This window comes from Ursus maritimus, unplaced genomic scaffold (genome assembly GCF_017311325.1).
Source record: "Ursus maritimus isolate PB19 unplaced genomic scaffold, ASM1731132v1 scaffold_7, whole genome shotgun sequence".
Lineage (NCBI taxonomy): Eukaryota > Metazoa > Chordata > Mammalia > Carnivora > Ursidae > Ursus > Ursus maritimus.
In genome coordinates this window covers 56,600,977-56,615,150 of record NW_024426885.1, presented here as the reverse complement: position 1 = coordinate 56,615,150, position 14,174 = coordinate 56,600,977, and the positions used below count along the sequence as shown (strand labels likewise).

The 14,174-nt window shown below is 41.7% G+C and overlaps 1 protein-coding gene across 2 annotated transcripts in view; it reads left to right on the top strand.

Moving 5' to 3' along the window:
• MYPN (myopalladin) overlaps positions 1-14,174 on the top strand; it is a 72,541-nt gene that overhangs the window by 16,407 nt on the left and 41,960 nt on the right. For both annotated transcript variants that reach the window (XM_008695942.1, XM_008695943.1), the window contains exons 2-5: positions 1,772-1,947; positions 4,560-4,611; positions 8,405-8,519; positions 9,647-9,718. In XM_008695942.1, the coding sequence (XP_008694164.1) occupies positions 1,772-1,947; positions 4,560-4,611; positions 8,405-8,519; positions 9,647-9,718 (415 nt within the window). The remainder of the gene's footprint in view (positions 1-1,771; positions 1,948-4,559; positions 4,612-8,404; positions 8,520-9,646; positions 9,719-14,174) is intronic.

The window sequence follows — 14,174 nt, the reverse complement described above, 5'->3', positions numbered from 1 at the left end:
AACACTCCATATTCACTATCCCATACCTTCCTGTTCAAATTTTAACTATGTATCTTGGGGTTCTTTCCATATCGATGCATAGTGATCTTTCTCAATCTTTTTTCACAGTTGCACAGTGTTCTACTATGCTGCTGCACCATGGTTTATTTCATAGGACCCCTAATGATGGACACCAGTCTTTTACTATTTAAATGAGAAACGTGTACATTTGTCATTTTGTATGCATGCAAGTGTATCTGTGTGAAGGATTCACACAAGTGGAATTGTTGGGTCCAAAGATAAACGCATCTGTAATCTTGGCAGATATTGTCGTATTCCTTTCATAGGGGTTGCACCATTTTGCATTCCTACTAACAGTGGATGACACTCATCAAACTTTTAGAGTTTTGCTAACGTGTAACATAAGAAATTGTATTTTTGTGTAGTTTTGATGTCTTTTTCTCTTATGCACCTCCACATTTTAAACATTATTTTTTTAAAGATGTATTTATTTTAGAGACAGAGAGAGAGAGACAGCACATGTGCATGAGCAGCAGGGAGGGGCAGAAGGAGAGAGGGGGAGAGAAAATCTCCCGGAGACTCCCAGCTGAGCAGGGAGCCCGTTGCAGGGCTCGATCTCACAACGCTGAGATCATGACCTGAACTGAATGAAGAGTCAGATGCTTGACCGACTGAGCCACCCAGGCGCCCCTAAACATTATTGTATGTATTATTTTATGTAAATTTTTGGCCAGAAAAACTATAATAAAAAGATCTAACTTCAAGTATATAGAATCAAAATAAAACACCATAACGTATGGAAACATACTTAACTTAGGTTATTTGCCAAAGTTGGGTCACTACTGAAGACTATGACCCATCCTCCCTACTCTGACGACTCAAGTAACCCAACAAAATAATTTTCATTTAACTAGGTCAGAAGAAATTTCGTAATAGGGAATGAGTGCACTCAACCTCATGAACTTTTTTTTTTTTTAAAGATTTTATTTATTCATTTGACAGAGACAGAGACAGCCAGCGACAGAGGGAACACAAGCAGGGGGAGTGGGAGAGGAAGAAGCAGGCTCATAGCGGAAGAGCCTGATGTGGGGCTCGATCCCATAACGCTGGAATCACGCCCTGAGCCGAAGGCAGACGCTTAACCGCTGTGCCACCCAGGCGCCCCAACCTCATGAACTTTTGATATCCCTTAGATTCTCTCCAAATAAGCAAAGAAGCACTTACTTAATGCATAGTATGGAAAGCTGTATATCTTTTTAGGAGAAGCCAAGTTCCACCTCAAAGACCCTGCTCCTTGTGGTTGGCTGTATTTGCTTTCTCATCCATCTTCTCTCATTGTATCTCTCTTTCTCTCTCTTTTTTTAAAGATTTTATTTATTTGTTTTAGAGAGAGAGAGTGCAAGAGCAGGGGGAGGGTCAGAGGGAGAAGGACAAGCAGACTTTCTGCTGAACACGGAGCCCAACTCAGGGCTTGATCTCACAACCTTGAGATCATGACCTGAGCCAAAACCAAGAGTTGGGCACTTAACTGACTGAGCCACCCAGTACCCCCACTCAGTTGTATCATTCTTAATAGGAGCCATTTCCCAATTTCTTGAATAAAGTGTCACTGTAGTGTGAATACTGCCAACTCTTCTCATTGTTACAATCAAATTATACCATTTAATGTCCTCATTCTAAGTTGTCACAGTTTTCTTCTTAGGGAACATCTGGAGGATCTATGTAATTAATTTTCACACTTGAGTCATGTGCAATATTCCCTTTTTCACAGGTGGTACTGTGAAGGCAAGGAGCTTGAAAATTCCCCAGACATTCATATCGTCCAGGCAGGAAATCTGCACTCGCTGACCATTGCTGAAGCCTTCGAAGAAGACACAGGACGCTATTCCTGCTTTGCCTCTAACATCTACGGGACAGATTCAACCTCTGCTGAGATTTATATAGAAGGTAAAACAAAATCCTCTCAGAGCATGGCCTTTACTGGTAAGACATATATCTGTAATAAATATTTATGAAGGACCTAGTGCACCACACGCTCTTCTAGGCAGTGGGACAATAGTAGTGAACGAAATAGACAAATTTTCGTGGACAGATGGAATATACACTGTAATGAGAGAGACAAGAAATAAATGAGATAAATAAATAAAATACGTAATATGATAGGTATATGAAATGGTTCTGATCACCAGTTCCAACCTGTGTGTGGCATGTGGGGTTGGGTGTCCTATAATTTAACTCACTTCTAACACCATTTACCTGGGTATAGTGTCACATCCAACAGGTTAAGGGCTTAGTTCTACAAGATTGCTCCTACCTCACTTCAGATACCAATCACAAGTATTAGGCCCCCAGGTTACCCACAACTTCTGTCTCACTTGGCTACAAATTGGAGGTTTCCACAACCCCCTTCTTGAGTTCAATTAATTTGCTAGAGTGGCTCACAGAACTCAGGGAAACACTTGCTTACATTCACCAGTTTATTAAAGGATATGATAAAGGATACAGATGAACAACCAAATGAAGAAATACATAGGGTAAGGTCTGAGAAGGTGGGGAGTGCAAGAGTTTCTATACCTGTAGAGTTGGGGTGTGTCACTCTCCCAGTGTGGATGCATTTGCCAACTTGGAAGCTCTCCATGCTGCTGGGATTTTACGGAGGCTTCCCCACGTAGGCATGATCAATTACTATCTCCACTTCCTGCCCCTCTTCCCTCTCAGGAGGGTGATGGGGAGGGCTGAAAATTCCAAGCAAGCTTCTAATCATGCGTTGGTCTTTCTGGTGACCAGCCCCCATTTAGGAACCATCCAGAGTCACCTCATTAGAACAAAAGATCCTCCTGTGCTCTTATCACTTAGGAATTTATAAGAGTTTTAGAAGCCCTGTGGGGTTCAAAGACAAAATTAGAACAAGATATACTCATGACTTAGGAAATCGTAAGAGTTTTAGCAGCTCTGGGGAACTGGGGGCAGAGACCAGTACATATATTTTCTGTATCTCACAGTATATATAACACTACAGAAGAAACAGAAAGCAAGAGAAAGGGATAGGAAGTACACATGTGTATATTTGTGTGAGCGTGCACGTGCATGGGTGTGTGGGTGGGGGGAGGGGGGTTGTACTTCTACAGATAGGGTGGTCAGGGAAGACCTCACTAACCAGGTGACATGAGTGAGGACCTGGAGGAAGGGAGGGAGGGAGCCACAATGATATTCAAGGCCAAACCACTCTAGGTAGAGAAATCAGTAGTACACCCACCCTGAGGTGGAAGTGAACCTGTGTTTAGGTATAGAGATGAACCAACGTGGCCTGGATGGGGGAGACAAGGAAAAAAGTAACAGATGAAGTCAGAAGTTCAAGATGGGGTAGATGTGGGAGGAGGCAGGTGAACAGATCGCGCTGGTCTTTGTAGGTCATTGTAAGGACTCTGGCTTTTACTCTGAGGGAGATGGGAAGCTGTGGGGGATTCTGAGCAGAAATGTGACATAATCCAACTTAGCTTTTCATGGGGTCACCCTGGCTCCTGGTTGAGAATATACCTCAGGCTGTCAAGGGTAGAAGCAGGGAGACCACTGGGAGCATTGGACAGGCCCTTTACATCAGTACCAAACCTGTATGACTAATTTTAGGGAAGAAATCAATTTGTGTTCCTTATATAGCTACCTAAGTTTTTGTTCCAGTTTCTCTCGTCTCTGGGTTTTTTCTGAGGATCATCCTTTAGCATGTTTATCATCTATAATACCTTCGGTGTGCTTAGGTTTTAGTACGTAAATATTGTATTATTTTGGTAGAAATGCTCCTTCACCAACTAGATTATAAGGCTGGGGCGGTCTCACTCCTTTTTATATCTTTAATACCTTATGGAGTACCAAGTATATAGTAAATATTTGATAAACATTTACTGAATAGATGTATGAATAATGATATTAATGCATAATGCATGATCGAAGTGTTTCATTTGTTTTTACCCTCAAACTTTGGGAGTACAATAAATACCTCCAGATTCAGCTCAGTTATGTCTTCCTGGAATTTACTATCTTGAGAGGTAAATCCGAGATCAAAGCTTTGCTAGCAGTGCTGAGATTGGATAGCTGATTTTTTAATTCGTGGCAACAGAGCTTCCAACACCCCCACTCCCAAGATGAAGTATGACCTGTTAATATTAGCTTGGGCGGAAGAGCATCCACCTACAGCTACAGTGTTTAGAATCCAATGTAATCCCTGCTTTTATTTAATCTGTGTAGGTCAAGAGCGAGAGAATTTATGGACAGCATAAAATGTCTGCAAAAACTGCTCTGTTAGAGGCATCAGCAGGTGTTTTATATACAAGAATATTTGGCATTTAGGCTGGTTCATTTGAACTCTCACTAACTAGCCATGTGACCTTGAACAAGTCCTTCAACTACTTAGGGTCTGTTTCTCATCTGTAAAATTGGGTGTTACTGTAGGAAATCACTAGGTTCCTATCTAGGTCTGCAATTCTATAGGTCTTCAAATGCCTAGGGACTAGTTTAAGAAATTATCATCTTAAAGATTTCATGTCTTGTTTTTACTTTTCCAGGGGTTTCTTCTTCTGACTCAGAAGGGGACCCTAACAAGGAAGAGATGAATCGGTAATTCTAATTTTCTATTTATGGCTTTAGCATCCTCAGAGCCTGAGAAAGCTGCTAATTGGTTTAGTAGAACTTGAAAAGCTGGCTCCAGGTGGCTCCAGGATATGACCTCAAAAAATAAATATTGAGTGGATTTGGAGAACTCTACTTCTTTTGCTTTAAGTCTTGCCTAGAAGAGGAATTTTAATATTCCCAATATATTTTTTTAAGATTTTATTTATTTATTTATTTGACAGAGAGAGAGACAGCCAGCGAGAGAGGGAACACAGGCAGGGGGAGTGGGAGAGGAAGAAGCAGGCTCCCAGCGGGAAAGCCCGATGTGGGGCTTGATCCCAGAACTCCGGGATCACGCCCTGAGCCAAAGGCAGACGCTTAACAACTGAGCTACCCAGGCGCCCCAAATATTCCCAATATTTTAAAAATGAGGTATCACCTATCATCATACTTATATCATCATACTGTATCACTCTTATATCTACAGAGTAAAAAGCAAATAGCCCAGTGCTCCAAAACAATTCATGTTTTGTGACTAAATAATAGTATTCATAAGGACATAAAACATGGTTACCCTAAATTATATATGTGAGTGATCTGAGTAAGTCATAGTCTTTTTGTTAAACAATTACACTGAATACTGAACAAAGTTACATCCATCCATTGTTTACTTTCCCCAACCATCAACTAAGCACCTACTCTATGCCAGGCACTTCGTTAGACACAATGGTTAATAAGAAAAATCAGATATTTCTTACCTTTGAGAGGCTCATAGTCTACTAGAGGGAAGTATATAGCAAATATAGCAAGAGATATATACCAAGCATATAGACAGTAAGAGTAATAAAGTGCAATAGACTATGATGTAACCATGGGCAGGGTGTATCAGACTTGGCACAAAGGTCTCTTAATTGGTTGGGAAAGGAATGAGAGATCAGGAAAGGCTTCACAGAGTTGGTGATCTTGAGCTGAGTCTTCAAAGAACAGTAGGTGGACACCCCCAAACAAGGAAGGAAAGAGCATTTTCAGGCAGAGGAAGCTGTGAACAGAAGGCATGGGACCTGAAACAGATGCAAATTCCATTCCCTGAGATTACGTGAAACAAACAGCAACATTTGGAAGACTGGTTAGAGTTGTTGACTTGTGTTTGCAAATTCTGTCCTCCCCTACAGAGGGGAAGCTCCTTAAGGGCAGAGATCATATCTTATTCTTTAAAATACCTTTGTGTATGCTTACCTTGGAATAATAATTTGCTTTTAGTTTTTGTGCAGATATGAAAATTCATAACCAGAGCAAATGATTTCTCCCTTTTAACTCTCTTCCTTATCATTCTTGCGGCTTTGCGTCAATTCCTCCTTCTTTCCTGCCTCTTTATGCCAGTCACTTCGTTATGGTAGCTCTAGCCCTTTTCTCCCTCTTATGGCCTCCAAACCACAACCGGTTATTCTCTAAAAGATAATTCTGATCCTTCATTTCCCTGACTTAAAAAAATGTATTATCTATGGGGAAATAAAAACCAAGCACAGGGGCGCCTGGGTGGCGCAGTCGTTAAGCGTCTGCCTTCGGCTCAGGGCGTGATCCCAGCGTTCTGGAATCGAGCCCCACGTCAGGCTTCTCCGCTGGGAGCCTGCTTCTTCCTCTCCCACTCCCCCTGCTTGTGTTCCTCTCTCGCTGGCTGTCTCTATCTCTGTCAAATAAATAAATAAAATCTTTAAAAAAAAAAAAAAACCAAGCACAAAATGAACATTAAAAAAAAATTAACATGACACACAAAGCCTGATTGAGTAGAATATCAACCAGGCTTTCCAGCTCCCTCCTACTCCCTTCTGCCACATCAGGCTCTCTACCCTGCTCCCATCTCACTCAAGCAATGTACGGTTTATTTTCACCCCTTTGTTCAAGCTATTCACTAGGAATGCCCTATCTCCTCTGCCTGGAAAACTCCTACATATCCTTCAAGACCCAGTCAAGTTCTCTAATAAACTCCTCCTCCATTGCACATACATACTTCTTCCTCAAGGCCCCTATAACATGGTTTACAAGCCTAATGGGTAGGAATTTTGATATACAAACTTAAATAAGCAAGAAATATCTCAGTTGATTATTTTCTTTAAGTCTACTTTTGGTGATTAGGATTTAGCTTCAGTTCTATGTAATAGATACCCCAAATGACAGTGGCTTAAATAAGACAGATATTTATTTCCCATTTACATAAACATAGGGATTTGGCTGGTAGAATGGCTCTACATTTCACTGGGTTCCAGTTGGCTTCTGGCTTCATCTCATTCTAAGGAATAGCCTCATCTTAGTCTCAGACTGCAGGAATAAAGGGCATTCCCCATCCCCTTTATAAGGTCATTTCTCTTAGCTCAGCATACATCACTATCATTCATATCGCATGACCAGAGAATAGTCCTGTGGCCACACCTAGCTTAAGGAAGGTCAGGAAATGCAGTCTTTATTTGGAATAGCCATGTAAAGAAATCAGAAATTCTATTATTGTAGAAAAAGAAAATGGATGCTTTGGGGACACTGATAGCCTCTGCATCAATACATAATTCTGCTTCTGAGACCCCATCCTTCTTGGCTGGGAAAAAATTCAATCACTCCTTATTGGGCATCCCTTTCCTCCTCCGTGGCTATACAAAGATGATAGATATAGATATAGACATAGAAATCATGTTTGATATTGAACACTACTCTAAGCATCTTACATGAATTACCATATTTAACCCTTACAAAAACCCTTTGAAGTAAGAATTATTATTTCCCCATTTTAGAGATGAAGAAGCTGAGGCAGAGGAAGGTAACAACTGGACAAAAGGGAAGCCCATCTTGTCATCAGTCATCTACCCATAAGATATGGGTGGGAGGCCTATGTCCCAGACTTCAAGGTCCCTTCAAGTCCAGTGCTTTGTTGCTTCCTGACATGCTTGGGTACTGACACGCTTAGTAAGACTGGGAGCTCTTTAACCAGACGGGTTGCCATCCCCTCTGAACTCTGGTTCTCCCTCTTGTCAGGTTCTCTGACAAGATCCTCAGATGTCTTTCCTCTCCACAGCAAAACTAAAATAATCTCCCTTTCACAGTCTTCTTATGAATATTTCCTGGCTCTCTTGCCCTTCAAATAAGCTTTTTAATTTAATTTAATTTGTGTAAACTTGAAGAGCTTGTTGACTCAGGCTATTTCTGCTTTATGCCATGCCAAAATCCCAGAAGCAAAAGTTTATAAAGCCTGGCCTTTCACTTGGAATCGAAGGGGAAGGGAAAATACAGAGGAAAATACAGCAACAACAAAAAATCTCAAAAAATTATCTTCTGCACTTGTCTTGAACCTCAGTTAGCTATGAATATTCTTGAGTCCCCAGCTGAGAAACAACTAACTCAAGGACAGTAGTGGCGTCCCATCACCTTCCTGTTGACATTGCCTATCAAAGTGTATAGTAAAGAGGGGCACCTGGGTGGCTTAGTTGGTTAAGTGTCTGCCTTTGGCTCAGGTCATGGTCTCGGGCTCCTGGAATCAAGTCCCACATCCATCTCTCTGCTCAGGGGAAGTCTGCTTCTCCCACTCAGTCTCCTCTCACCCTCCCTCTGTGCACCCTCTCTCTCAAATAAGTAAATAAATAAAATCTTTTTTAAAGTGTGTAGTAAAGAAATGTAAGCATTTGTGGAACATTGTTGAACAAATATTTTTAGTACATCTAACTGTAAGAAGTGATGATAGTCCTAGCTTTTCTGAAAGAATTTTCAAAAACGATGATAGGTCTGTTTTAAAATCTATATTTTAATCATTTCTCAGAATCCAGAAGCTAAAAGAGGGGTCATCTACTCCTACTACTTCTGCAGCCATTCCTTCAGCAGTACCCCAAGCCCAGCATGTGGTGGCCCAGCCCAGGGTGTCAACGATCCAACAGGTACAAGAGTCTAAGTGAACCACAGCTGCCATGGACTGTGACAGGCAGGCACCGTGACCATGGCCATCTTGTATGACATGATTGTACTCTCCTCTGTTGCAACTTCATGACTTTGGGCAACACATTTCCATGGTCATGATAATGGCTTCGTACTTCAGATGTAGGATATCAGCGTTTCTTATTATTTCCAGAACGTATTCTCTAGCTTCCTAGGCAAATTTCACAGGAAAACAGGCTCTTTATTAGTTAGTCTGTGATCCAGTTTAACGAAGGGCATTGATTACGTATACAAAGAGCTACTAGCTCTCACAGTGGCCCAGGCAGGAAAACTCTAAATCATGAAACTCAGTTTCGTAGAGCTGCAAATAATTCTATTTTCTAAGATACAGCACCCATGAAATGCTTTTTTTAGAAAGCATTAAATGCTCTCATTCTTCAAGTTAATGATGATAACGATGAACATGATGACGATTATAATGCATGCTTATTGTAAAAACATTCGAAAGACCCAGAAGTATATTCAATAAAAACCTTGGTCAAGGTACTACTCCCATGCCCCAACTCCTCAGAGATACCTCTTGTGAATAATTGGTAGCAGATAGTTCCAGACATTTTCTCTGCATGTATATGAATATATATAATATTTTTAAAATATGAAATCATACTAATCTAAACATATTTGTAATATGTTATTGATATATTTGTTTGTGTATAAGTAAACATTGATCTACAACTTTAAAAAAAATTTAAACAGAGTTTCTTGTTTAATCCATTTAGTAATGCAGAGGGGTCACATTTTAATTCTAATCCAGTAGTTTTCAAGCTGTGATCTGCGGAGACTCAGGTTTTATGGAACTTCCTCAGGGGATTAGGGTTAATTACAACCAATAGAGCTCTCTCTGTATATTGAGGCTATGGGGATGGACAGCACTTACAACCACCAAGACCTAGAAAGAAATACAATCAATTCAGTATCAAATTTGAAGTCTGTGATTCACAGACTTAGAAAATGTCAGTCTTTTGGTTTTGGAGTAATCGTATACACCAAATTCTATAGATTTGTTCTATCTATCATCTAGGTAGTAATCATAGTGACAATGAATCTATTGTTGGTTCCCTTCTAATAGTGTCAGAGCCCTACCAACTATCTGCAAGGATTGGATGGAAAACCTATCATTGCAGCTCCTGTGTTTACAAAGGTAATCAAAATATTACTTCTTTCTGTCATGGCTTTAAACATACCACAGTACCCACACAAAATTCTAGGATCCAAGATTTACTGATTTAGCTCAGAATTTTGGTCTTTTAGAAGTACTGTATAGGGCTTGGGGTTTTTTGGTAGTTGTTACCATGTCATTTCAAGTCCCAGATTCCTAATACAGGTGTGCATAATGAGAGGAATGCCTTCCCACTCGCCACAGTGATCTCTGGGGCCCTCTTATCACTGTTAAATGCAGTAGCCACACCTAGGGGTCAGGTGATACGTTTCTAGCCACTCACTACTCCAAAGGTTTCTCTGGACTTTGAGAAGAATCAGGTTGCAGGCACATGTCTCTCCCGTTCAAGGAGATGGAGTTAAATGATCTTAGGAGGCTTAACATAAAGGAAGACTCTAGGACAAAGAACTTTCTTTTTCTATTCCACGGTATCAACTATTGCGGTGGCATCAAATTCTGAGTCTCATAGTCTTTGTATTCAGAACTGGAAAATTTACTCAAGCACCTTCATTTACAAATGAAAACACAAGGGAGGGCCAGGGACCTGAAGCAGTTTATCCAAGGTCACGAAACTAGTTAGTGGCAGAATCAGGACTAGAAACAAGTTCTCCCAATTCCCTATTATTCCTTCCTTTATATAACGTACTTTATGTGTTGCCCGAGACAATAAATTTAAAGGAGAAAATTGAGTCACATTTTTTTTTTGGTATTATGAAGACCACATGGATGAAATCTATACCTGGATTTATAGCTTATCGTTTATACGAATGCCAAACTTAGGCCTAAAGAGATTTTGTCCTGTCAGAGGTATGCTTTAGTTGAGAGCAGTGGTTCTCAATGAGAGTTAACTTTGCCCCCCAAGAGACATTTGCAATGTTTGCAGATATTGTTGGTTGTCACGACTGGGAGACTGTGCTGTTGGCATCCAGAGATGCTGTGAAACATCCCATAACGCATAGAATGACAGCCTCCTGTGGGGTGCCCTGATTGGGTGGGGGCCAGTGGTGTGGGTGGTAAAAAAAAAAATTCACCCAACGCAGAACAAAGGAGATGGAGGTTAATAGACTATACTGCAAGGGAACAGCGGGAAGGACAGCAAAGAAGAGACTGCGAGGCAGTGGGAAGGGGTTATAGAGAGGGTGGAGTGAGGACTTATAGGGATGTACGGAATTTTCCCTTTTATGGTAATCTTAGGTACTATGCCAGGTAGTAAGTAGCCCATTGGTCGGTTAGGAACTATGGCTTAATGAGCCTGTTTGCATTCAGCTCGGTGGTCGCTGTGGGCCCTTTGGCCTTACTCAAGCTTCCACTGCTCAAGCCTGTTGCCTAAAAGCAGCTTCTACACCTCCCACAATAAAGAATTATCCAGCCCAAATTATCAATAGTCCTGAGAAATCATGATTTAGAGCAAAATGGCAAAAATGGCATATTTTCCAAAGAATATTAACCCCGAAGGAAGAGCTAAACACACACCTTCCACGGAAACATCAGTTTTAGGAAAGTTACATCATACCAGCTCATCTAAGATGGTTTTCCAAAATCAACAGAGTCTAGAGTGAGACACGTTTATCCATACCCGTATCAGTTGGGCAGACATTCTTACATGAAGCAAGATGCCTCTCGAATTATCAGGTTTGTTTCTTGAAAGCTGCTTTTGGAATTTCAGCCTTGCTATTTTCAAAGAATTGAGATGGGAAGGCAACATATTTGTGACTTGGAGAATACAAGATTTTGATGAAGAATTATAACTGGACCTTTGTAGAGGGGTGTGTGCGTGTGGCTGTGCGCGGGCGCATGGGTGTAATACAGCCAATAGAGCTACATCCAATTGTCTCTTATTTCACTACTAAGTCACCTAGCCTTAAAACAGAACTTAAGTGCTGCAGAATGAGGACTTTTTTTTTAAGGATTTTATTTATTTTTTTGAGAGAGCATGAATGGGGGGAGGGACAAGGGGAGAGGGAGATGCAGACGCCCTGCTGAGCAGAGAGCCCAATGCCGGGCTCAATCCCAGGACCCCGAGATCATGACCCAAGCCAAAGGCAGACGCTTAACTGACTGAACCACCCAGGTGCCCCGAATCAGGACATTTTAATTTTTCATGCCCTTTTGTCACACCCCAGAGACAGTGCTGACTCTTCAAAGGCAACTAAAGTCCCCGCTGAAGTGTCCTCTCTCTTCTTCCTCACCGCCACCTGCCCAGCCAGACACCAGACTGGTGTCCTTGTCTCCTGCTCAGTTTCAGAACTTCCCAGGTGTTCTCTCTTCCCGCATCTGAATCACCTGGTGCACGCGGTTGGTACAACATTTAGCGCAGTAATAAAGCTGCTTGCTTTTCTGTCTCTTCCAAGCACCTTGAAGGTTATCTCTAATATCTAGGTAGAAGTCCATGAAGGAAACAATAGGTCCAAAGCTGTTTTTATTATTCCAATAAATGAAATAGGACTTTAGCACTTATTCTTTACATTCAATTTTCATGGACTGGTTAAAAGAATAGGTTAAGCTGCTTTTGTGCGGTGACTCTGATACCTCCTTGCAATTAGATACTCTAATGGGCAGATTCATATTTGCTTTGACAAATAAAAATGGGGAAATGAATTAATCAGTAGTTATATCCTGGTAAACCCATTATTAACTTGAAAATATCATGGGTCCAAATGCATTTAGTAAACCTACCTTTGCCTAGCCTACCTTAAACATGCTCGGAACACTTACATTAGCCTTCAACGGGGCAAAATCATCTCATAGAAAGCCTATTTATTCTTATTTTTTTTCTTTATTTATGTGACACAGAGACAGCCAGCGAGAGAGGGAACACAAGCAGGGGGAGTGGGAGAGGAAGAAGCAGGCTCATAGCAGAGGAGCCTGATGTGGGGCTCGATCCCAGAACGCCGGGATCACGCCCTGAGCCGAAGGCAGACGCTTAACGACTGCGCTACCCAGGCGCCCCATAGAAAGCCTATTTTAAAATAAAGTGTCGGATATCTCATAGAATCTGTTGAATACTGTACTGAAAGTGAAAAACAGAGAGATTTTATGGGTACGGAATGGTTGTCAGGGTGTCGGTTGTTTGCCTTCGGGACTGCGTGGCTAATGGGAAACTGAGACTCCCTGCTCCTGTCCATCCTCACAAGAGAGGATCATACCTGCGATCGCTAAGCCAGGAAAAGATCAAAAGTTCAAATTTTGAAATACAGTTTCTACTGAATGTGTATCACTTGGGCACCATCATAAAGTTGAAAAATCATAAGTTGAACCATCCTAAGTTGGGGACCATCTGTGTGTGCCATTAGATAAATCTCCAAAAGCATTAGGTCCGTGGTGGGAAAACAGTCCTTAACACAAAGACCCAAACTCTAAATAGGCTTTCCCAGCCCTCAGGATATGTGCTTTTGCCTCCATAAATGGGCTCAGGATTGTTCAGACGTGGGGCACAGGGATAGGATAGGCTGTGGCTCAGATTCCAGAGAGACTTAGCAGGAACGGTGTGCTTGGTTAGTTTCCACCAGTGAGGGCAGAATTGAGGTCATAGTTATTGCCAGTGTCAGAAAATTTCTGAGTCGGGGCCACTGATGATGGTAATCACATGGCATGAGCCATGATAACTGATCATATGCATATGATTGTTTGGGTTATTCCTGCTTTATTTGCTTCTTTGGGGACTTCTGGCATTCCAACCCCTCTGACTCATTTTCTATACTGCCCAAAAAGCATTTCTTTGCCAGTAATGTCAAGAAGCCATTTTTCTAAAGCAAAAATTAGCAGAGTTTTATTTAACTCCTTGTGCCTCCTTTGGTGATAGGGAAGTACAAGCATTATTTTCTTTTTAAAGAAGGTTAAAATGAAAAGGAGGGCTGCCCAACAAAACAGTGGTAGCTTGAGAGAAGAATTACCGTATCTAGTTCACCGCTCTACTCCTAGGCGATACCTGTATTTTAAAATATTTTATGGAGATAGACTATCCTCCGTCTTCTGTACGGTATCAAATGCACTTTCACTCTATTTATGGGGGAGAAAACAGCGCTCACCCTTCTTGAGTGCGAAGGGAGGTAGATGATCAAATTAAATTAGAATCTTACTGCTACCGCTGCTCCCAGTCCACCAGCAGCTGCCCTGGCCGGCTTTCCAGGCTGCAGCAGCCTGGCTCCAGCTGCTTCAGCAGTAATTTGAAGAGTGCAAAGGGGCAGGGGAAGTGAGAATTTGAAGAGCACTTCATTATATAATAGCAGAAGCAGGAAAACCCTGAAATAACTGGGCCAGTGGCCGGATCCAGATTTCTGAAGATTACATGGGCGCCCCTTCCCAGCCCAACAATGCCAGAAACTTTTCTGGCTCAGCTGTGGCCTGGGCACCTGTGCCCACCAAGGGGTAAAAAGGTCCTCCGTCAAACAGTTCCTTATCCATTAAAATCCCTTTGGTCCAGCTGCAGCCGAGAGCA